The sequence below is a fragment of the Aplysia californica genome, unplaced genomic scaffold (genome assembly GCF_000002075.1).
Source record: "Aplysia californica isolate F4 #8 unplaced genomic scaffold, AplCal3.0 scaffold00063, whole genome shotgun sequence".
NCBI classification, from domain to species: domain Eukaryota; kingdom Metazoa; phylum Mollusca; class Gastropoda; order Aplysiida; family Aplysiidae; genus Aplysia; species Aplysia californica.
This window is the reverse complement of record NW_004797333.1, coordinates 750,448-776,458: the sequence shown is the minus strand read 5'-3', so window position 1 is coordinate 776,458 and position 26,011 is coordinate 750,448. Positions and strand designations below refer to the sequence as shown.

The 26,011-nt window shown below is 36.4% G+C and overlaps 1 protein-coding gene across 1 annotated transcript in view; it reads right to left on the bottom strand.

The window, feature by feature from the left end:
- Positions 1-7,983: 7,983 nt before the first annotated feature.
- LOC101852674 (methylmalonyl-CoA mutase, mitochondrial) overlaps positions 7,984-26,011 on the bottom strand; it is a 22,907-nt gene continuing 4,879 nt past the window's right edge. The window contains exons 4-20 of the mRNA XM_005093408.3: positions 24,600-24,731; positions 23,957-24,063; positions 22,643-22,826; positions 21,082-21,216; positions 20,204-20,321; positions 19,772-19,851; positions 19,165-19,296; positions 17,960-18,136; positions 16,920-17,003; positions 15,708-15,813; positions 14,494-14,630; positions 13,935-14,060; positions 12,896-12,997; positions 11,644-11,784; positions 11,045-11,172; positions 10,331-10,419; positions 7,984-9,840 (exon numbers count right to left, since the gene is read on the bottom strand). Of these exons, the coding sequence (XP_005093465.1) occupies positions 9,752-9,840; positions 10,331-10,419; positions 11,045-11,172; positions 11,644-11,784; positions 12,896-12,997; positions 13,935-14,060; positions 14,494-14,630; positions 15,708-15,813; positions 16,920-17,003; positions 17,960-18,136; positions 19,165-19,296; positions 19,772-19,851; positions 20,204-20,321; positions 21,082-21,216; positions 22,643-22,826; positions 23,957-24,063; positions 24,600-24,731 (2,067 nt within the window). The 3' untranslated portion in view covers positions 7,984-9,751. The remainder of the gene's footprint in view (positions 9,841-10,330; positions 10,420-11,044; positions 11,173-11,643; positions 11,785-12,895; positions 12,998-13,934; positions 14,061-14,493; positions 14,631-15,707; positions 15,814-16,919; positions 17,004-17,959; positions 18,137-19,164; positions 19,297-19,771; positions 19,852-20,203; positions 20,322-21,081; positions 21,217-22,642; positions 22,827-23,956; positions 24,064-24,599; positions 24,732-26,011) is intronic.

Sequence of the window (26,011 nt, the reverse complement as noted above, 5' to 3'; positions counted from 1 at the left end):
GAAAATCTCATTGTATACTTATACTAGTTTTTTTATGTGAAAAATATTTATTTTTTTCTTTTGGGCTGAATTTGAAGCCCCTCAATTTGCTGTTTGTAGAACAGTAAGTTTCTTTGAATACAATTCGTGGCATGACAGATGGTGTGTACTCCAGTGTGTACCTTCTGTCGGTTTAAAAGCAGTCTGGTGGATCTTAATTTGACTTCAGTCTGATCAGTCTCAGTTTCTGGTCACCATCATGTCATATATGATAAATACAATTGTTTGCGTTTACCATTGCAGATCTTGCCTCCAACTCTAAATATTTTGGTGGTGCTGTTAAGTTTTGTTATTAAAGACTTACCTCTTTTAATTTGACCCATTGTGTGTATAAGTAACTGCCACCATTATTCATCAGAAGAACCTTTTCAATGATTCTTAAAGTGTATTCCATGGATATTTTATGTTTAAAAAGTACTATTTTATTTTTTCGAGCACAGTATGCTTTCAGCATATTGATCATTTTGGTTCTAAACTGAGTTTATTTGACATCATAAGACCTCACTTTATGTTCTTTGAAACTGTGCATGAGATTCTGATTTTCATTTCAGGTTATTGCAGGCCCAAGGGAAGTAATGTTTGTGATGTGCAAGCTGGGGTTTGTTTTTGTTTTGTTTTTGGGTTTTTTGGAGGGGGGTGTTCTATGGTTTTGTTTCTTTTTCCTTGTTTTTTTTTTGTTTTTGGTTTTTTGGGGGGGGGGGGGTTAATACTTAAGATGGATCAATTTATTGTCAGCTTGTCACTACATGTAGGCTCAGTTTCTGGTCCTTTGATGTATACAACCTTTCAGAATTCAAAGACTGGCATTCTTTCCTTATTTTTTTGTCCAGATAATGTCTTGTCTTTACCTCATTGAGGATTGCAAGCTTGAGCGGCAGCCATATTACGGAAAATCTATTTGTATGATGGAATTGTTGGAAGGGGCAAAAAGTCACATAGAGTTATCTTTAAAGATAGACCTAGAACTTCATTGTGTTATGGATTATTGCAAGATATATTATTTATAAATTTTTGTTACAAAGGATTATGCTCAGAGGCTATTTTGAATATTTTTCGGAAAATTATTTTTGAGAGCACATAGCAGCCCAAATTCTTGCTAAAATCTAAAACTGTATATTCCTGCTATGGACACATATTCCTTTTCTTGCAAACCTCCAACTGCACCATACCGAATGAAAGAGAATTTTATTGCCTTTCTCTTGGGAGACTCAGTGGGCATGAATATTATAACAGCAGAAAGGAACAGAAGAACTGCTCAACTTTCATTTCACTCTCTTTGCAGCCTCATGGGAAACTTTTTAAAGCCATTTTCTCAAAACTTATCCTTCACACCCGCATTTCTTTTGAACTGAAGTAATATAACTTTGACAGAATGCTACAATTGCAGCCAAATAAAGTTTGAAATGTTTTAAACAAGTGATCCTTTTAAGATTAGCAAGAATGTCAATTTTGAAAATGTTCATCTTCTTCCGATTTTTCTCAGAGTCAAACACAATTTTGTTGTTGGTTGTTTTAAAAGGAAGAATTTATTCCTTCCCCCTCCTCTTTTCCTGCCTCCCTTCATCTCTCCCTCTCTCTCTCTTTCTGTCTCTTTCTCTCTCTCTCTCTCTCTTTCTCTCTGTCTGTCTCTTTCTCTCTCTCTCTCTCTTTGTCTGTCTCTTTCTCACTCCTTCTCTCAGCTACATATTTTTTATTTCATTGGTGGGACCAATTTCTTCAATGTGTCTAGGATTTCCTTCTGGAAAGCCGTCAGAGTAAAAGGCAACACATGAAGTTTAGGTCTTTTCTACAAATCATCGTCAATTCCCTTCACCCTTGGCTGGCTATAGGTCAAGGACAAGTAATTTCCTTCCCTTTCTGTCTTGGGCACACTTTTGTGACTGACCTCAGTTGTGCCCCATCTTCCACATAACGTTCTCCACACAATTTTTTCCATGTTTCCTGTGGCCCACCCCTCTACCGTCATTTTTAAAAATACAGTACATGCAGTTTTACGAATTTACAGGAAAGTCAATAAAACAATAATTGTTTTAAAGATAATAAGGAAGTTGTTATCAAAATTGTACTCTTAAGATATATTGACTTGGGAGGCTTGCAAAAAGTTTATTTTCTTGGTAAAAATGTAAAAACTGCATACATTGTATCTTCAAAAATGACAGCAGTCCTGATTCAAGTTGTCTGAGGATTTTATATACCCTTGTACTTGTCTGACAATGTTGTTTCTTGTTTTTCAAAGGGTTTGTCCAACTCAGCGCCATCTGCCTAGGCAGCCCGAGAAGCTGTCGTAGTCAGAAGTTTTTCTGACTAGGAATATGATCAACTGAATGTTATTAATGCTACATTTTATTCCGAGTCTCTTTGCTTGGATTCTTATTTCCACAGTTTGTAATCTGATTGTCTTTAAACAGACTTATTTTATCTTGTGCTTTGTGTTTTTAATGTTGGCACGATTATTGTTCATTGTCTCTTCATAGCTGAAAATTTTCCTTAGAAAAGTCAGTTAAATTTTGTCTCTTTACTAAAATTTTAGTTGTTATTGTTCCTTGCCTTATGAGAAGAGAAAACACGGTTAGTGAAATTCCCGCCACTGTTCCTGTTTAAGTGCAACAGTCAGAGTGCAAAGAAGAAAACTCTGAAAAGTTACATTATTCACTAATTTTTAGATCACGGGTCTAGGCAGCTCTTTGTGATGTAGAATTCCATTGTGAAATACCTCTCAATGTCTAAATTGTGAGTCACATTGTCTCCTCCAGATCTATGTTTTATGTTTGTTTTGTGGTCTACTTGTTCCTTTTAACTTATTTTAAGTGTGCCTTTGCAAGTAGTTTATAAGCTCCTTCACAGATGGAACGTTTGCATTTTCATCAACTGCAAAATCCAACCTTGTAATTTCATCACTCTTAGAAAGTGTTGATTGTAATTTGAACTCCTCCTGCTGTGTTTCTTTTTCTTTTGTGGTGCTCAATATTTTGTACTAAGGATTAAAGACGATACTAAGGCTTAAAGACGAAAGTTGATAAGCAGTGGAAATGAATGCATTTGTGTGTCTTTTTGTACTCATGCATTAGTTGTTTTGGGTTTTTTTTGCTCTTTCTTTAAATGCTTTTAAAGAGAAAAATGTCAAGTTATTATGTTCTGTGGCAGACATGTTCATTCACTGTATTTTTAATGACCTGTATTGCATTGCAAGGACTGCAAAATGTGAATTATAAACCCCAAACAAATTTTGTTGAGGTGTTCAATATCATACTGGTATGATGTTTTATTTCATCTTTTTCTTCACAGTAGAAATAGGAACAGTCGCTAGCCTAGAGATTCAATTTGCGCGATTGCTGTCATCAACCTGTCATTTTCTCTGTGGAGGCAGGAAAGTAGTTATCTCCATAAGTGACACATCATGGCATGGGGGATGGCCGGAAAAATGCTACCTCTGTAAGTGATAAGAGCATCCCCTGCTCTCCTTTGTTTGTACAACTCGGTCAGAATATTATAAAATGTGAGGCGTGCTGACAAAATGAGTTACTTCTCGCAGTCCACAAATGGAGATATTGGCCAATGATCGATACAAAGGTCAAATTTGTAGAGTTTTTTTTATTAATGTCATTGAAACTATAAAATATATTTTATTATTTCATACTAATAAATTGTCAAACTTTCACCCATAAGAGTGAAATATCTTTTTCCATAATATAAGGCTTGAAACCGAGAGGTAACTCATTTTGTCAGCACGCTTCACAAATATCTGAGGCATGCCTAAGATCAGTGAGTAGCTTCCCATGAGGTTTGATCACTGAGACAGGTAACTAGTTTGTTTGGGGTATTTTGTTTTTCTTGAAAATGGATTGTGCATGCCCCTTTATACAGGGCTCTAACTCAAAACAGAAATGTGATTAAATATGTACTAATATTTTTGTAAAGTTTTATTTTATACTATATGTCATGGTAAACATTTAAATTCTCTTTCTTTTTTATCCTCCCATTGGATATCTGGGGTAGTCTCTCTATCTTACTGTCATATATTGATCTATACCTCTAATCTTCAGCTCTGATGTGACCTACTTATATTGCAAGTACCATGAAACTCCTACCAAAACTAAATTAAAAGTGGAGGGGGGGAGATTGTTTTCACAACTCAGTTTGAGATTGGTTGGACTGTCCCCATGGTTTTATGCACCTCTCATAATTTGGCAAAATTTGATCAATTTTTGTTTAATTTCTGATTATTTTCCTTGATCATTCTTTGTTAAAATTAACAGAATTGCATGATTTCACATTTTTGGGCTCAGTTTGCATAATTTCAGAATTTTTCTTGCATAAAACGACGGGGACAGGTTGGAGGAATAAAGTGTCTGAAGAAGCAATGAATTTTCCATGAGATTTACCTGGCTCTTTCAGAATGTGGTCTGCATGGTTTGACTAATCATTAGTTTCATGTTTAATAGGATACAGAGGTGTAGTTCCTGCTACGTACTCTAAGTGGAGGTGGTGTGCCCAGTTTTTCCTACTCAAGGATTTGGTTAAAAGACCTTTCAGTACTCGTTTTAATCAAATGGAATCCAGTGCCTTTAAATTATGACCTCTTAAAGTAAGTTAAAGAAAGTAGCTTTATAAAAATATATCTTGTGGTTTGGTTCCAGGATTTCTTTGCTCTAAGTCAATGTGTTAAGCTTTAAATATATATTATGCAAGACAGATTTTAACGTCCTGGAAGATGACCTTGATAAAGACGTCACACAGGTGAGCATTTGAAGTAGAAATGGAGTAAGACTTGCAGCTTATCTAATTTTGCACAGTGTGAAGTACTGTCAGTGAATACTCATCAGCGAGTGTTTTGGGGGGAGAAGAAGAGGAGTATTTTAAGCAATGTGTCCATACTCAGTTCCCTTATATTACTTAATGTGCTCCAAGAGAGTTGTATAAAATATGGACTAATTTTTCATGTGTCAGCATCTTAATATTTAGTGATACATGCCTTGTTACTGTTGTTTTTTTGTTTCATTCAGCATTTGCCATTCATTGAAGTTGGGTTATGTTCTGCCATGCTTTGCTTTGACAGTTAAATATGAAGTCGGTGTGAACTATATTTTTTCACCAAACCTATACTAATGTATTGCGAGGGATCCCTGGAGGACTATTTAACTGTTGTATTATTGAGTTATTGAATATTCTTGTTCAAAGAGAACTTTAAACAAATAATCGATATTAATTCTAAAGATTTCCTAAGTGTCTGATTGCTTTCGATTAGTGTTTAAAAGGAAAACACACATTTTTTTGTTTCCTGAGGTACACATGTTCATCCACTTGTTACGTTGCAGATTTGCAACAAGAAAAGCTAACCTCAAAATATTGTTAAATCTAGTGGGAAAATTTAAATCATGTATAGGTCTACCCTAATTTTCAAAACCTCAAGTTTTGAATGCTGTACAAAGGTTATTCTTTGTGTAGCAGCGGTTGGTCTTTCATGTTTAAATGGACATGATTTTATTTTTTTGCTTTGAAAAATCTGAAGCAGAGATTTGCACTCTGGTCATATTTTTTTCAGACTGATGTGCAGTTTCTTAATTCTGATGACAGAAACTTAGAATGACTTCTCTGTGTTTTATGTAAGGGTAAATGAAGTTCTCAGTGCATCGCAATTTTTCTAGGAAGTATGAACTGCATGATGAATTGTCAGGTGTTTCATAGAAATTCATTTTATTCTCATTTTAAAAGTATAATTAGATTGTCTGTACTCTTTTGGTGTCCATATATTTCTAGAAAGTAAATGCAAAGCTATATATGTATGATTATGTTCACCTTTCCTTTTGGCTCTTACCTATTATCTTGATCATATTTCAACAGCTAGAAAAGTTTATGTGTAAAAAGCATAATAATTATATTTCTGAAAGAGGTACTTTAGCAAAGAGTTGTTCACACAGTCCTTTACAAAATGATAAATACTGCTGTTGAGTATAATGTTCACCTTTGTATGGAATATTCAATCAATTGCTGTTTTAAAGAAACAAGTATTGCATATTACTTATCAAACAATTTCTTTGACACCTATTGTCATCTTAATATTGTATAACTTGATCATTTTAAGAAAGAACTGTCAATCAGTGGTTAAAATAGTGACAGCTTATACTCTTTTCTGATTGTGTATTCAACAATGCATTGTTGGAGCATGTATCCATGCAGTCTCTCAACACTGAGCTATGAAATGTTTCCATATTGCCAAAAGAAGTAAAAAGAAATATAATTGGCGAAGTTTCACGCCCCCATCGACACTACTTAGATCATTAACAAGGTGGGCTGCTTCAACCCTGTTAGGGCCAACTCGGAATGAGCGGGAAACAACATCCCAGCAAAAGACGGAGATACTCGATAAAAACTCTCCCATTACAGGAATTGAACTCCCATCTTCTGCATGGGACAAAGAAGTGCCTAACAGCTGCACCACAGAGGTTGGTCCTAAAGCAATTAGCGTGAGGATATTGTACAAAGAAAACTTGACAGGTCAGAGTGTTGAAAGCTAAACATTGTTGCCCCATGAAAACTTGTTTGTAATAAGAATAGAAGAAAAGCAAATACAGATTACTGATTCTTCCAAGTTGAGTAATGATTTCAATTTTGATTCTGGTAGTTATGCTAGGTTATGTTGTCATACTTTTTTTTTAAAGCAATATCTGATTACTGTTGTTCCAGTACATGCACTCATACTATATTCATGTACATGAGTTTTCTTGTAGATGCAAAGATTGTCTTGTTTATTTTACTTATTAGAACATCCAGTGCACTGATATACTGAAGCCATAGCCATTTTAAAAATTGCAACTGTCTCTCCTCTGGAGATCACAAACTGTATTCAGAGAGAAGCTTACAATAATATATTCTTATTTAGAACAAAACTGTCATGGAATTCATGCTTTGCTACAGTGATTTACCCCCATCAGATTCTGTTGAATCCTATATTTAATTTACGCTATACACATGTAATATGGGACTATTTTTTATGCAGAATGAAAAATGAAAAAGTTTTCCCTTTTAATGTCATGGAAAGAAGCACATTGTTTTAAAAATCATTGAATGTCAAGTTAGCGAGGTATTTCCACATTGTGATGCCGTTGCAGCCTGCTGACGTCACATTGACATGTAGCACTCTTGGTATGGATGTCTAACATCAAGATTAGCTGCTGATGCTTCACTGTATCACTTCATAAAGATCTGAGAAATGTTTCCTCCACAGCAAGGAAATACACACCATTTGCCTTTGAAAACAGAGTTTTTGTGTTCAGTTTCAATTTTCTAGATTTACTTTGTATTGTTTAGGTTTTTGTGGCTTTTCTCACTTTCTTTTTTCTTTTTGGTCACTGATCTCTTGGCTGGTGAGATAAAAAACCTAGTTGTCTCTGATATGAACAAAAAGACCTCAAGACCCTGTCTACCAGTATATAAAAAGACTCCTCGACTGTTGAAAGTTACAGAATACCAGGTTTACCTTGGCCAAATTCTTAATTCATTATTTCCAAAATCTGAAGAAACTCGTATCACCTTAAATAGTTACATGGGGGCTCTAGTGGCCGAGAGGTTAAATTGTTAGCCTCTCATTCAATAGATCCCGGGTTTGAATCCGTATAGCGACATAAAATTTTCTCTAAAATGTTATCCTTTCATATCCTTTCATACTCTCTAACAATGTTCTGTTGTCTGCTTTCATCTCCACTTTCTGCCCCTACCCCCTCACCTCCTTTGCCCCCTCCTCTGGGTTTCCGACTCTTTCTGCAGCCTTTCTACTGCTTCTCCTTGGCTTCTTCTTACTGCTGGCTGTGCTGATTGGTAAGTTTTTATTTCTATCTTTTCAAAACTAAAGCCTTAAACTTATAAAAGTCGAATGCCTTTTCCATTCCTCCAGATTGCACCCACATTCGTACAAGACGTTCTACTGAAAGAGAATCCCAGATACAGTTGTGCAGTACATCTTTCTTTAATTGTTTTCAAAGGGTAATTACAAGTAACAATTCAATAACCATCAAAAAGGAGAACCTGTGTTACACTACCAGTAACAATTCAATGTTTGAAACAATGGTCAATGTTGTGTCATACTTATATCAGTACTATCACTCTCACACAGAATATTGTCACAACAAAACAAAATCCAAATATGGTCAAATGTCAAAGGTTCTTCGTGAGAACAAAACAGAAGTCTTTGTGAGAACTGACCCACAGAACGATCAGTCTAAAAGGAAGGCAAAATAACAATTGGATCATATCACATGTATAATGTTCCTTGCCATGGAAGAATTCTTAACATTAAATGTAAGGCATTTACACCCTCTACCAGTCCTGTGTGCTACAACCCCAACAAAATGTGCATTGAAACACTCAAAAGTATATTATTTGAAAACATTTAACTGTCTATCCAAAATAATACAATTAAAGTTCATCAATCTTCGGGAACATTCAAACTACGGTAGAGTCCGCTTAAACCAAACACAATCCAAAAACAGTAGTAAACCAAGAGAAAAGATAATTCCCGATTTTTTTAAATTTCTATTTGAGCAACCTCCCTAAATCAAAAACCTGGCTAAACCGGAGAAAATGAAGCAGTCCCACTGATTTTGGCTACAGCAGACTCCTTTGTTTATACTCAACAATAAAAACAGAACAAGTCACTTCATGCACTCTCACTTTCTCTCTCTCAACATACCATGTATCTATTGTACATATACGCTTCAAACATATCATAAATCCTTAGTCAAAAGGAGGAATCCCAGTATTATAATACCTCTATAAAGTTAACAGCTTCTCTGTATAAATGTGAGATAAGGAAATGAGCTGGTCTGGTTCTTGACTAGACAAACAACAAAATGTCAGTTTTTAAAAAGTATGAAATACAGCAAAAAAATTAAGATCTAAAAATAGGAGTAGTTGCTAATGAGAAAAAACAATTAAAACAATAAAATTTGGAGAAAAAAAAACAAAAACCAGGATACTCAGTTGTTTTTCACTCGCATCCATCCTCTGATTTTTTACAGTGATTCTCCTAGAAATCTACATTTCAAGGGTGTTCTTGAATAATCATTGAAATAATTATTCAATACAGAAGAACAAATTTCACAACAGCTGAATTCACAATTTAGTTTAATTTTTCCAAGAATTAACCAAATTTTCAGTGAATCATGACTGCAAAAAAATGAGAGGTATTATAGTGAAAAGAAAACTTAGTATTTACCCTCGATGGCTTAGCCGATTTGCTACAGATGAAACATTGGTAACACAGTCATGTGGCATCACTACCAAAACAATCATTATGATCAATTATATTTATTTTCGAGGTAGTTGTACAGCACAAGCAAGCCACACTTATCAGCTCAGAAGAAAGACCTTTCATTTTATGTCTGAAAGCTGCCATTTTTTACACAGTTGGAAGAAACTCAAATAACTTCACAAAAATATTCTAGAGGCAAGAGAGAGACAATGAAGGTACATTGAAGGATGATCGTCATCCTCACCTCTTGTGTTGCCGTAATGGTCATGAAGGACATCTGTTCATTAAAAATGGCACATGTCTTTGATGCCTCAGAAAGGAGCACATTCCAAAAACTAACTTGCCAAAAGAAATATCATGAACACTGTACATCAATGTGAAATTCTCAAAGCACACAAACTCATAACTTTCTCATCCCTGACAGCTGAAGGCACAAACAGCAGCACAGCCCTTCCTCCAAGTCTTTTACTGAGCAGATTCTTTCTTGTTGTTGTTACTCAGCTCACCCTCCACCAGCTTCAACACCTGCACAGCTGCATCAGGAATACGAGTACCTGCAACAAGAGGATATTGAGATTTTGGTGAATAAGAAAAAGTATACTTTATGGATCCTCCTCTGGAAAAAGTCATTGTTGAGCGTAATATCTAGATCTTCACTGAGACACCAAATTATCAAATAATATGTAATATTTGGGCACATTATATTCCATGTATGTAAAGAGAAATTTAGCTTTTGCTGGGGTAAAAGACAAGGGAAAAAAAGAATTCTTTCAACATGACCACTAAAAGAGAAAAGAAATTTGTCCCAACAAACACACAAGGCCACGGACTACTGCAGCAAGTCATGTAAATCTGATAGTCTGTGTATCTGTGGGTAAAACACGGGTGCCTTAGTGAACAAAAGCAGATATTTCTATCCCAAAAAGTGTACCTGAATATACGGTACTAGATACAGCATAGCTCAACTTCAAAGTTAAAGACCAAATCTCCAAGCATGAAATTTTCAATAAAGAAAAAGTGGGCAAAAATGAATTCGCCTCATACCAGGGCCAAAGACGGCAGCACAACCAGACTTGAAGAGGTCTTCGTAGTCTTGGGGAGGAATCACACCACCAGCAACAACAACAATATCCCTGACGAAAACAAAATTAAACAAAGGAATCAGAGCTGAAATAATATCAAAGGAAGAAGTCATTTAAGAGTGTCCGTCATTTCAGATATCCCACTTTGTGAAAACTCAAAACCCTCATCCACAAGAAAATTATAAATCCTCATGTACTTGTCATAAACAATATACAATATCAGGTAAAAACAAGTGGATTAAAAGAAAAACATGAAATTTGTAAGTACACAACTATTATTACACCAACGACCATAATAAGCAACACAATTTCCTTCATGTAACTTGTATACGTTTAGCTGATCTCATTCCTTTCATTTCTTTCAATGCAGTAATCCTCATACTAAAAGTAACATTTCAGTATCTGCAAAAGATCTTGGACAATGCATAAAGATCTGTGACAACATTAAATATGTGCTTCGTACATAACTTTGCCATTTAACAAGCAAGATTGCAAATCAACAGTATTCTTCACAAGACCATTATTATAGCAATGTTTGATCATGTAAAACAAGAGTGCACTTGTAAACTTACATAAAAGACAAGAGAGCTATTTGACTTTTGCTGAGCCCACATACTCAACCTCACAGGTCCTAAATCTATATTTCTTATGTAGCAAATCACAAACAGATACTCACGGCCGTCCCATGTTCTTCAGCTCTTTAATAATTTCTGGGATCAAAGTCTTGTGTCCTGCAGCGAGAGAACTAACCCCAACAATGTGAACATCAGCATCAATGGCTTGCTGGGCAGCTTCTCTTGGGGTCTGAGGGAAGAAAAATCGGAAACTGTTCATTCGTGGTTGTGGCACAGGAACAAGGAATTGGACAATCACACGTCTTTCATATCAATTTCATCCATACTGCTGATCACTGATACGAAATAAAGAGTTACTTCTGAATGCCTTAGCTTTCTGATAGCCACAATAGGAAGGAAACACAGAGATAGATTCTGAAAATTTTGTGTTTGTACCAGAAGTAACTTAAAACTTCTGCTCACTGAACGCAAGAGAAACAAAACAAAACTTAAACCCTGGTACTTTCCTCAAAATGATAACAAAGTTGAGTAATACTGATTCTGCACTTTCAATTCCTCCAATCATTGAATAGCAAAGTAATTTCATTATCTAAAACTAGTAAAACTGCATCCATTCACAATGGTCAGCATAATATGTAGTATTACAATTTTTGCCAACAACACTTTCATCCTACTGACACACTCAAAAGACAACACTCACAGCAAACAATGGTCCCACATCCACATCAAATCCCATGTCAGCGAAACCTGTAGCAATCACTTTGCCTCCTCGGTCATGCCCGTCCTGACCCACTTTAGCAACAAGGATACGAGGTCTCCGGCCTTCAGCCTCCACGAATTTCTAGGAGTGGAAAAAGTATACAGAAAAAAATTTGGTTCAGAAGAGTAAATTATGCTAGGGTGTATTACTTATACTACCATAAGTTAAGTCAGTTTCATGATGAGCTGCTTTGCCGTAGCAGACAATTCACCTTTTTTCATTTTGGCGCCAAAACTTTTATTAGCTGATCAGTTACCCTCCTTGCGTGAAAAAATCAAATTGAAACTGTGATTAGTGAATTAGAATTCAAATTTCGGAATGACTCTATTTTTAAATTTGATGCCCATCATCGCTTTTTCTGGACTCCTTTGTATATATATTCTTTTTCTTGCTACTGGGAACAATCAACACGCTTCTTTACAACCACGAAAGCGGAATAGAGAATCAATCTATGCATTTGTTATATTTTTGGCAACTTGGAAACACATGTGTCACTTTTCTCTCAAGATTTATTGCTCCATTCCAGTAGAGTGTAAATATAGTAGATCAATGATATTCAGTTGATGTTAATGCACCAATCATTCCTTTCACCGAAAGGGGGCCAGGCTAGATTAAATTGAAGGTCTCATCTTCTAAATAACAGCATAGAGTTGAAAGGACAGATTAGTAGTCATTAATATATCAACTGGTCAATGTGAGATTGTTAAATATCACTTTTCAAAATGGCATATAGTGGAGTCTTATACTAAGAAGTCGATATGCCTTCAAAATTGAGAAAGAAAAAGAATCCAACAACTCAAAGAGAGCAGGCAAAATAATGGATAGCATTTGATATGTATACAGACACATAAGAAATGATGTTCAGCTCAAATATGTACAGACAGGAACTGCAATAAATACTATGAATAATCTTTTTTTAATTAAAAAAAAACAAACAAACAAACAAAGGAAGAATAAGTGAAAAAATGCATTCCACTTTTAAAAAATAACAAGGTCCTTCAAACAAAATAACAAGGTCTTTCAAAGTCAACAGTAACCAAAATCTTGCAAAAGGGGCAAACAAAAGGTTTATAAAATATGTCATCTTTATTGGTTTATCCATTTTAAAATAAAAGATTTTAAATAGCTAATACCATCTCCTGTTTCTATTAACAAGACAATTTTCAAATTGGATAAAAATATCAGCACTTACCTGGACTCTCTCCATAACAACCTGTAGCTCATCCACTTCCCCGAACTCCGTCTTGTAGGCTCCACTCACCATCCTGTCACTGGCAACATGGCGGCCAAATGCCTGATAAAGAAAGATAGCAAAATCTGAACGAGACAAATTAAACAGCACCAGGATTTTGTAGTGTACTGCTCTTATAAGTCCACATTTTAAGAAAAAATAAATGCCCTACACAAACATGAAAGTTGTGGCTCAGTTTGCCACTGGTCATAACGCTAACAGCCATATTTTGCCCGGTGCAGATTAAAATAACAAAAACACAGAAAAGAAGTTTTGGTTGTTGTTGTTATTAATCTAGTGGCCTTTGAGCCTGTGCTCTTCGTCCCAATGCCAGTTTAAAAAAGGTGGAGGTTTTCAACATTTCGATACCTCAGAATTACAAAAAACATTTTTAGCCGTTTTGAGTTACGAAGACAATGAGGTCAGAAACCAAATCTTCTATCTGCTCTATTAAAATCTTAAGATTATACGGAGTTGTTATGAAGATATTCAAAGAACTGCATTAAAAAAAGCTTGACATGTTGTGAAACTCAAACTTTCTAATGTCAAATTTTTTTAAACTAGGAACTGATTAGATAGAACTTTGTAATTCTAGGTTAGCGATTAGTTCTTTGCCTCAGTCTTGGATATTGTTTGTAGTTGGGACAGGAGGAAGAAGTTGCCGTCGGAAAACCTGCCATTTGTGACATTCAAAGGACAGATGCTGAACTGTTTCGTAGAAATTATCACAAAGTAAGCATACCGATGATTTATTTTTCGGAGTTGATTTTGTTTAGATGGTAGTTTGGAGGTATGTGCTGCGTTCGGAGGCAGAAAATTGTTGTTTGTTCCCTTCTGTTGAGGGCTTTTTCGATATCGGTTTGGTCCACCTTACTCATATGATTGTAAACTGATCTGCTAGTGCGACCTCTTGTCCATCAATTCATCTATTGAAAGAAGTAGAGAAAAGTCCCACTAAAGTGCCTAACAAGTGTCTGAGTCAAACAAATGACCCACTAACCTCCTCCATGGCATCAGAGATTTCACCAACCGTGGCTCTATGGCGGGCAGCCTCTATGCTGAGGGCCAATAGATTTCCATCGCCGCTCTGAGCACACGCAGTGATGGCATCCAGACTCTGCTTTACCTAAAATAGAGAAGAAAGCAAGGGTAGTCATTTTAGCATTACAGCACTCGCAACACAAATACTTCAAATTAGTGCCAAAGATCAGAAGTGTTACTAGAAAGAAACATACAAAGAGAAGAAGGAGGAAAGATAAGGATAATAGACGTGAAAAGGGGGGAAAAAGAAACAAACCACAAGGGAGCACCCACCAATCCATGAGTAGTCATCAGGTAACAGAAAATATATTTGTATGTACCATATAGGTAGAAACACAAGCCAAGTTGGAATCTCAGAATTTTTTTTCATGATTGACAATCTCTCAAACACACTTGTCACTATCTGTATCTATTAAGTTCTATCCTCATTGTTTTGATCTCAAATCATAGAGCAGAAAAGAAAAAAGAATGAAAATCAGATAGAACATAAATGAAAAGCATCTTTTGAGCTGTCTCACCTTGGCGCTGTCCCTTGTAGCCTTCACCTGGGCCAGGCGGGCACACTGCTTCTCTCTCACTATGGTGTTGTCAATGCTGAGAACATCTACTGTCTCCTGCTCTGGCAGTCGGTACTTGTTCACTCCAACAATAACCTCTGTGAGTCATAGAAATTAATATGTATGGCATGCAGACAAAATGAGTTACTTCTCATAACTCACAAATGGAGATATTGGCCAAAATTCAACACTAGGGTCAAATTTGTAGATTTTCTATTTATGCCATATTCTTTAAGAATAACATGCCTTTTATTATTTCATACTTATAAATTGTTAAAACTTCACTGATAAGTGTGATGTATCTATTTCCACAGGGCTCGAAACTGAGAAGTAGCTTATTTTGTCAGCACGCTTCACATATCTTGCGGCAGTTTTGAGAGTAACATAAAAAGTAATTTTTTAGAGGCAATCTTGAAAGCAACAGTAATGAAACAAAACAATTCCATTTACTCTTCCTTCAAGACATATACAAAATACAACAGAAACAATTCATTATGTTGAGATGACATACTTTTGTTCTTATTCAACCTTGAAAGAACAAAAAGAAAAGTTATATGCTTTGATCTTTCATCAGTAGAAGTCAACAACAACAAAAATGTCAAGAACAACAGCAGCATATAAATTGTGATGTTCATTTACTTCAAACACAAAAATGTGCAGGTCATTTCTATCACGGTTAATTTTTTATTTTGAAAAAAGAAAGGATTATCTTCAACAACTCTTTGAAGTGAATTGTATTGAAGCTCTCAGTTCACAAATCTTCCAGAACTGTGGTACCACACCAGAAACTTTCTGATAAATTAGCACGATGGACATACTGATGTCCATGTACCGTGCAAAAAATTCACAACTAGAAAACACCGTTTGTTATTAGAATTCTATGAGTTCTTGAATTTTATTATCACTTTCAGCAGCTGAAGGGAAATATTTAACAGTTCACATTAAAGTTGTTCTGTCTGATTGGACACAAATCATAGCAGCTGACAGGGTAATGTTGACCTGAACAGTTTTTGTCCTTATTAGAAGAGCCCTCAAAAGAGACAAATAACTGAGGGTATGAAATATAGAATTCATCAGGACTAACATATAATGGGAACGGTGGGGGGGGGGTTGGGTTACTTTTGGGCATGTTCCTTTTTTTTGGTACAATTTGCATAAACATGATGGACACTGACCTGATCCTGTGTCAATGCGAGCTTGTCTTCTGGCTGCACACTCTTCTATTCTGAGTTTAGGCATGCCCGATGCCACTGCTTTAGCCATGCCTCCCATATCCTCAATCTGATAAGGGAAAACAAGAGAAAGATAACAAAATTCCAAAGATCCGAACAAAGTACTAAAAATAAGCAAAGAAAAATTCGACTTACTTTGAAAATATAGACTATGAAACTGAAGGAATAAAGTAAACAAAAAGGCAAGTACCAAAAATTTGGAACACAACATTTCATTTGAACTCAAACAGGCTCAAAATATAAGACCCAAAAGTTCTACCTATAAAGAACAAGTTAAAATTTTAATCAGCAGCTAGGAAAAGTTATCCAAACAATAAAAAAGACATAAATCAAATCTCTGTAAATGCCAAACAGGATGTTGTATCCCTATAAAAGAAAAGAAACTTACTTTATTTTCATGTTTCCTCCCAACTGTAAATAAATACTCTAATCTAACTGTCTGCCATGTTGTAAGACCCTCTGAGATTGAACACACAAAATGGAATAAACTGGCCAACTAAGTGAGTTACAGTTTTGGGTGGGTCTTTTATCAGAGGGGATAAACAACTGGAAATAAGTGCTATAACTTAATAATGTTAACTCTGAAAACAAAAGTATACCTCCTTGAAGTCATCAACGACCTCTGTAAAGGAAACCGGAACGACTGGCCACTATCCATATGAACTTCTACAAAATTTCACAGTTTTCTCTCAGTTACACAAGCCAATGACTTTTACTACTAGAAGTTTTACGGCACTCGCAACTGCATAAGGTCATATGAGCGCCAAGGGGTGGATGTCAACTGAAAAGTCCTTACAGGGAATCAGACTTACTCTGCTCACCTCTCTAGCTTCAACAGCACAAAGTCTGCTTCGACTGTCAAGGCACCCCGCAAATAGCGGGTCACAAGAGAGTGACAAACATACAAAAGAAGTAGAGGAAAATTGACGATAGTAATAGTAAGGATTAGGAAAGAAAAAGCAGCAGTTCCCAGTTGAAGTTGAGGCACAGTTATGAGCATGACATTGATGAAACAGCCCATTTACAATTACAATTCTACTGTGCATAAGAACATGGTTAATGTCCCCCCTTTGGGAAAGGCCTAAATACACTTCAGTCAGTAGCACCGCCCCAGGGGGAGCCAATGACTTCACACGTGAGGCCAGGAACACCTACCTCTGTGATCAATTCTAGAGCAGCATCGTAGATCTGAGAGGTCAGATTCTCCATCATGTAGGACCCCCCCCAGGGGTCTGCAACCTAAAGAAGGAAGGTAAATGGTTACATTTGTGTCATGACACGATGGAATCAGGCGCTTGTCAATTTTTGGGCATATGGAGCTACTGGCATCACCCTAAAGCTTATTCAATTGTCTTGCTTTCAGTGAAAAAAATTATCTTCAATATGAGTCGAGACATTTGCGATTAAAGGAGGTAGGGGTTGACTAGTTTCAGACGTAAAAAGCTTTACAGTCCTTGGAAACTGTAAATTTGCATTTTCTGTGCCTTTGATCAAAGTTTTCAGAAAATTCTACGGCAACTTATTTTTAAATGGACATAAAAGAACGTGTTGAGCCAAAAAAATGAAAATTCAATAAAAATTTCCAAATGTGAAGAAAAATACCGCTTTCTTAGATTTCATTATTTTGATGAGCGCCTGATTTCACCACGATGCCTCACATTTATTTACTGTAACGTTAAAACAAAAATCAGAACAATTTTATCAAAACAAACGATGATCTATACAGAAAAAAAATGATTCCCCGAATGTGACAGTTAAGCGTCATAAAAATCAAAGTCTGTTCCAAAAACAGCACTTGGTCGGGAGAGGCCATATGACAACGGCATTGACTGTGACCCCTTATCATTAAATTCAACCACAACGAGAGATTAAAAGTCCAACTATACAGGGGTTTTTTCATGTTTGTTTTCCATTCCATTCACAAAACTATGATATGAAGGCTCACGTAGTGTGTATCATGATTATATTGGACAAACATTACAACAAACCTAAAATATGCGAAAAGAAAATCTGGTTACACAAGCTCCATACCGACAAGAACAAGCAAAATTGACCAAATAATTAAAAAAACCTTTAACACTAATGTTTCAATTACTCTGTCAATATCTGACAAACATAAATAATAACAAGTAAACAAAGACACACATAGATATACACTTTCAACTTAATTAGTAATTATTAGTACACCTACAAACCTTTGGGATACCAGACTCCTCTTGTAAGATGATTTGCGTGTTCCTGGCAACACGTGCACTGAACACTGTTGGCAAACCGAGGGCTTCATCAAAAGAATTTGTGTGCAAAGACTGGGTACCACCAAACACTGCAGCCATTGCTTCAATCGCTGTTCTCACAATATTATTGTATGGGTCCTGAAACAGACACCAATAGAGTGAAACAGTTACAGTGACTTTGGAAACAAACCATCTCAAAAAGTTCAGGGGAGGGAGAGAATGTTTTTACAATCCATGAAGGTAAAACTTTTATCCCATGAACATTTTGAAAACATCTACAGGCACGAAAGCAAAGATATTCAGTGTGGGGAAAAATAACTATGCTGATGTCCATTTGATGCGTTTCTGGTAAATAGCAGAGTGATCAATATTATATGACACTGTCATAAGCACACACCTTCAACTTTGATCAGTGCTATAAGGTTCCGGAAAGAGAATAAGGGAAGTGGACATAAAGGGGATAAAATATGCTCCGGACAAATACACAATCAAAACTAAAGACAATTTTAATTTTTCTTAATTAGCAAAACAATGATCTCTGCCAAAGAATACACTTCCTAAAACCCAGTCCATATAAGAGCCCAACAATGCCATGAGACAGAATTTTTTCACTATAATCTGCATGCCCAAGAACCCAGTTTCAAAATGAAATCCCCTACAAATCCAGTCTGGTGAGAGAGAGAAGCACAAATTTTTCAACACATTTCTTCACTATGAACCTGTCAATGTATCGGGGGGGGTGGGGGGGGGGGGGTGGCATTACAGACAACTGGAGCAACTGCAAAACTGCTTTGTTCCATATCCACCATTTATCTCTCACCCTCCCCCCCCCCCCCCCACACACACACACACACAACAAAAATATATAAAAAATTTTACCAGTGTGTCAGTCACCTCAGCATAGAATAAAGAAATAAAGAAACAAGGAAGTCCTGGCTACAGACGGATGCTGTTGTAGAAACAACTCTATGAATGCAGGAAAGAGCATAATTAAGCCTGCTTGTTTTAAACTGACTACAAAATAACAAAATAATGATTATTTCGTGCTGATGATAAAAAGAGAGAGAGGAACAATACATAAGAAGAAAGCAAAGACATACCGTGGCACCCATCAACCATCTGCTTATAATTATAACAGACAAAACAATAACACAGAGGCAAATTACCTGCTCTGTGAGCGACCAGCCAGACGTCTGACAATGGGCTCTCAAAAGCAAAGACTTGGCCACTTTGGGCTGGAATTTCTCTTGAATGAGGGTGGCCCACAGCCTTCTACCTGCCCTCATTTTTGCTATTTCCTATGAACAAAAAAATTGATAAAAGCTAGAACTTACCAGTCACAGTATCAATGGGCATCATTTGTTGACTAAATATACAAGGCTATATTCCAAAGTATGAATAATTTTCAGCTTTTTCTTAGACTAAAATGCAAAAATTAGCAAATTCAGTTACAACAAGGCAAACTACTTTTTAATCAAAGTATAATATTTTTTAATGGAAGTCTGAAGCAGGGGAAATTACAATCACCATAAAACCTATGCAAAGCTATTTATAAAAACATTACAATGTAAAGGAAATAGAAATTAAGTACAGCCAATAAGGAATTTCCTCAATCATCCACACATAAAAAGAATGCAGCACACAAATAAAATCAATAAAATAAAATACATATATGTTTGGGGTCTTTGTCGTTGTTTATTTTTCTTTTCTTTTTTTTTTTGGTCAATGCTGTTGTTCATTATTTAAAAAAACAGTATTTTCATCTGAACTCACCATGTAGAAGTTCATTCCAATTCCCCAGAAAAATGACAGTCTGGGCGCAAATTTGTCCACATTCAATCCCCTATTAACACCTGTTAAAATTATCAGATAAGACAAATAGTGATGAGCAGGAAAAAAAAACTTTGAATGCAGAAGACCATCTCTTTACACTGTGTAATCGCAATTCTAATTTTCTTTTAATTAACAAAAAAATGTACACCATGGTTATTGACTGCATTGTGTTAATCCTAACATGTGATGTAAATGAAAATACACCATATCATATACCATATAAGAGAAACATTTTCTAAAATACAATAACATTTCTACAAGAATTTGGGCCATTCGGAGCTGGAAATCATATTAATAACAAACTGATTTCTAAGACATTTCTGTCCCATTTTTTGTTAAACACATGCTCACAGAATAACAGATTTTATTCACCTTGTCTCACATACTCCAACCCATCTGCAAGGGTGAATGCCAATTCCAAAATGGCATCTGCTCCTGCTTCTTGAAGATGATATCCAGATATTGAGATTGAATTGAATTTGGGCATGTGCTGTGAAGGGAGAAAGTTATCAAGGATGATGCATTCTATTGGAGAGGTGGTTTTGTGGGCTTTTTTAAAAATTTCAGGTCCTGATTTTTATTTCAATGGGAAAAAAAAAAACAGTTCGTAGTCCTTACTGTCTCTTCAAAGATAAAAAAACATACACAGCATATGTATTGAAAGTATAAATATAATTTTAAACATTTATGCTAGGACTAGAGCACAAAAAAACACAGTTTTCCTCCTCTTCATGGAAGAGTAACATGCTTAAAGACGAATCATTTCAACAACTAAAAAAGATGTACAAATATTAAACACATGCATTTCAATTTTCAGCCTACTGCTTCATTTTTTATTCTTTATTCCTCTACTTCCTTTTGGGGGGGCGGGGCGGAGGGGGAGGCAAGGAGTTCCAATATCCTCAGACTAAGCACAAGACTATTGACTTTAAAAAAGAACGAAAACTGTATACAGAAGCAAGAAACCATAACTCAGTACTAACTAGGAGCAGAGGACTTTTCAGTATCTTTACTGAAACCAACATCACAACCTTAACACTTCGCAATCAAATTTTAGGGAAAATCCAAAGAAACTGGGAGGCGGTAAACATCGCAAATCAGTGAGATGAGGTTGCAAAGTGTTAAAGGCAATGCATGCTAAGTATTGAAATATAATTCAAACAGAAAAATATTTGGCAACACAGAGATATATGAAGATACAAAAAAGAAAAGCTGCCTGTAGCTAAAAACATGTAAACAAAGGGGGTTACCTTTGATGTGTATTCAAAGATATCGCCAATGATTTTCATGGAGGGATCAGGAGGGTAAATGTATGTGTTCCTGACCATGAACTCCTTCAAAATGTCATTTTGTATAGTCCCAGCGAGCTCTGCCTGTTTTGAGCCCTATGGAAAAAAAAAACCACAACACATTATTTTTCAATGCAGTGAAGGGCATAAATTCATGGTGAAAATCAAGCAAAATCATCTCTATTTCCCCATTGAGAAGTAATACTTCGGTATCTCAACACCAATAGGTACATACATTCTCTCTCACCCTTAGTAATGACAGAAAAGTATGTCTGTCTGCCCATCCACCTGCTTGGCCATCTGTCTTCCATTCCTTACATACAATCACAAAGACTCACTAACATACACAACTTGTATGATCAACACAACACTGACAACATAATTCTAAAAATCCAGAGTTCCAATTAAAAGTAACGCATATAGATCAGAAAATCACAAACAGAAAAAGTAGACTTCATCATTCATGTGTCATGGCCCATTGTAAGACATTACTATGTGCATGAGCCTTCCCAATAATGTTAGTTACCAGCTTACTCCACTACTGAAACATCCTAACATCCCCAGTACAACAAAACTCAAAATGATCAACACCATATTCATCTCAACACTCACTTATCAATGCCAAACTTGGACCACGAACAAAACATTAGAGTAAAAAATTACAACATGTGAAATGCGCTGCCTTAGAGAAGCAGTAAACAAGACCAGGCGAGACAAAATTAGAAACTCCGTAATCCAGAGAAATGGTGGGCACAAATGATGCCATGCATCACATCCAACACCAAAGATTCAAATGGTTCGGACATTTCCTACGATTACCAACACACCATCCAGCACAACGAGCCTACAGCCAAAAATTCGATGGCAACAAGGCTACAGGGTGACCTAGAAAGACCTGGATAGATGGATTAAGGGAAACATTAAACACCCACGGCATCCCCCTGACCCAAGCTCTCCGGCTGGCGACAGAGAGAAGTCTCTTTCTTCCCGCAACACGCAAAAGGGTATAAGCGGTGGATAAAAGTAAAATAAAAGTAAGCATGAGCCTTCTGGGAGAGACATTGCAGAGAGTTCCAAACAAAAGTAGTTGAGTGAGAACTACTCTTCTCCACAAAGTTCCACACTCAGTATACACCATTTTTATTAGTAAAGGCCATGACGGGAGGGGGTGGGGGGGAGTGGGCGATTGGAGGGCACCACTGGTAGGTCGTACTTCTTTACTTTCCCCTCCGTTGTTTCTATCTGTCCGTTTTACTTTTTCCCAGCACTAAAAGACCATTATCGTGTCGATGTGCTTCTCTTTACTCAATAAAACTCAAACAAGCCATGATGGGACACATTTCAAGTTTGACACTTTCAAAACAGTTATTAACTTGTCATGTATGCTCCAATTATGACACATCAAATGTGAGAATGACAACAATATTCGTCTTGTCTTAAATAACAAGGTAGAATAAACATGACAACAACACACACTGTTGAGAAATACAGAGTTCACTAAAGTAGAAAAGGCTTGAGTTACCTGTTCCTCAGCAGCAACAACATACATAGACATGACTGGGAGGACGGCTCCGTTCATAGTCATAGAAGTGGAGATTTTGTTTAGTGGGATGTCATCAAACAACAGCTTGGTGTCCTCAACAGAGTCGATAGCCACACCTGCCATACCAACATCACCAGTCACCCGAGGGTTGTCAGAATCATAACTGGAAAAACAATTTTAAAAATCCAGTCTCAAAAAGGAACAGCACCGGAAGTTTTTTTAGTAAGAGTTTAACGGCACTTGCAACACAATAATGTCATATAAGTGCCAAAGATTAGAGGTGTTACAAGAGAGTAACAAACATAAAAAAGAAGGAGGAGAGATAAAGACGATAGTTGTTTAATAGGAAAGAAGGAGAAAACCACACCAGAACACCAGCCAACCACCTACACAGCACCAGAAGAACTCTGGTGAGTTTACTGGCTACAAGTGCTGTGGCCTAACTCAAATGAGGAAGAAGCGACGGAAAAAAATCAGGGAAATGCCTTTCCATGGTGACAACATCAGACTAAGCTCTGTTGGGAACTGAACCCATGACTTCATGATCAAACCCAGTTGAGGTAGCAGTAAAACATGCTTTTCAGAAACAAAAGAACCTGAATAAAAATTGTTTTGCTCTTTGACACTTACATTCCTTTCAGTGGATTACATTGTCAGGATATTAAAATTTGTAAAAATATAATAGGAATAAAGATGTTATGAATTTATTGTGTTGTAAAAAAAAGGGCAATAGCTATTTTAGAGTTTCAACCTCATGTGGGGTAAAGAAAAACCTAATCCTCTAAATGGTATTTACACCTGTGGTCAGTGAAAAAGACATATTAAATTTCTAAGCTCAAAACAGAATGTCGTGATTCTGAAACCAGCAATGTGGATGTATTTGAAATAGTAGGAGTTTATTTTATGCACCAAGGAAACCCAAACTTTTACTAGAATAAATAGAAATACAGTTGAACTTGTTCTAATGGCCACCTGTCCAAGGCAATCACTTGTCAAAATGACCACTTCCAATTTCCCCTTTGTTTTTTCTGTATTAAAATAAAACTGTCCAAGACATCCACCTCTCTAAGACAACTACTTCTCTCCTTGATAATAGGTGGCCACCTTGGACCATTTCAACTGTAGCCTTTAAAAAATGTTTTTATTGTACCATTTGCAGCTAAAAAGACTTCCTGTCATCCCACACTTTTCAGTTTAATATAAAATCTTATACAGCACAAGCATCTTAAGATTTTTATCAAGAGGTGATATATAAACGAAGAAGACATGAATCATGAGTAAAGCATTGGCTACCCTCTGTGAGTTGGGAGGTCAAAGGCAACACTCAGGCCTTGCTGACCAGCCTTGATGTTGTCCTTGTAGAACTTGTTGCTCTCCTCCACAGTACTGAAACCTGCATACTGGGAACAAAAAGATAAACACAACAATGAAGCATGAAAGTCAATTATGCATATGCAAAGAATAGAAAAAAATTAACTTGTAAAAACAAACGTGGGTGAAGTGTGGTGTGTACAGACGATCTTTAATCAAGCCAAGAGGCATTTACATTGAAGGGGAATATCAATCACCTGTTTCAGTGACACTTTTAACATACATTGGCATCCATTCTTACAAAGACAGAATTGAGAAAAGTACTTAGATTGCTGGTAGCTACCCTGTATGTGACCCAGAGAATAAAAAATTTAGGAACCATCATCTTTTCATCTACATACCTTCATTACTATTCTGTCCAATAAATGTTAAGATGTCAAAGAACTGACTCTCTATATAAATTCATAGTTTTATTTATCCTTCTGTGAAGGCTCACATGGCTCCACAAGACCTCCACAGGCCGATCAGGTCATTTTAAAATGATCTCCATCACCAAGAGGCCGTACTTGTTTCATTATCCCATCAGTCTAAAGTTGTTTTTTTTTGCCTTCAACAACATTCTCACCTGTCTGATTGTCCACGGTCTGTGCGTATACATTGTGGAGTATGGGCCTCGGGTGTAAGGGAATTTTCCAGGGATCTCTGGGGCAACATTTTCAGCATCAGCTTTGCTGTACATTGGTTTGATGTTGATTCCCTGTTTGAAAGTAACAAAAAATACAGTACTATTAATTCGTATGCAATGAAAGAAAGTCAATCTTTACAATTAAAATAAAACCAACCAAAAAGTGCTCAGAAGACCATAGTATCTCTAACCTATCACAAGTGAACTTAAAATATGTGGCTTCTCTTGAGGCTGTTTTATAACATGCTTGTGAGGTACAATCTAATTCACATACAGTGAAACACTGATATAAAGAACAAGCCCGGGCAGTAAAAATAGTTCTCTATATCAGTAGTTCTTTATTTCAGTCAACATACACAAACATACTTTTTCTCACATAGTCCCTTTCGGTGACAGTAATAGGAATAGTATACATGGTACACGTACAATAACTTATTTCCTCCCAAGGTAAGGAAAAAAGGAAGTTATGGATGTTTGCTGCTCCTCTCTTTCTCCTTTTTGTATGTCCCCAAAAACATCAAAATATTGCGCCCCCCCCCCCCCCCCATTGACTACGAAACAGCTTCTTAATTTCTCCACACTCCGCAAAGCTCACTATCACAGTTATCTGCACATGGTCTTCACTGTTAGTTTAAGAAGTAGAAGCTTCCTTTACTTGCTCCACAATTGTGCCAATAAGTGTGTGGTCAGTGCGTAGTCACTGTGTAGGCAGACTCGCATGGCAGTTGGGCAACTCTTGGTTCAGTCAACTCATAGAGATGGGATGGTTCGTTACTTCAGTCATAAATAAGATGGAAATAGACTTGTTAGGCTAGCAGATTGGTTTGTTACAGCCGTCAGTTCGTTATCGTATGTTTGCTAAATGCGTCAAAATATAAATGACACAAAGAGAGAAAAAAAACGGGGCAAGAAATGTGTTCTTTATTTCCCTCAGTTCTTTACAAGAGTGTTCCTTATAGGTATGCTCTACTGTATTAGTTCTATGAAAAAAGCAATTACAAAGCCCAATAAACAATTCTCTCTTGAAGAGGATTTCAGTTTGGATCAACAGCATGAGAACAATTAGCAAAACCTCATCTTTGAATTCCTCTAAAATTTCCAGAAAGATCCCTGGGGTTGCGCTCCTGTTTACTATTTATTTTTACAGACCAATAGTTATTGAGACCATGACATTTGTCTGATATGTTTGAACAAATACATGACATAGGCTATTTCTAAGAAAGAGAACTTTGCCTCATCCCTCTTTGCTCTTTTGTGAACATTTTTGTACCTGTGCGCATTAATATCAAATTAAATGCGATTGAATGAAAATGTGCGTGGGGGAGGATGGAAAGAGGTCGTTTGTACAGGTG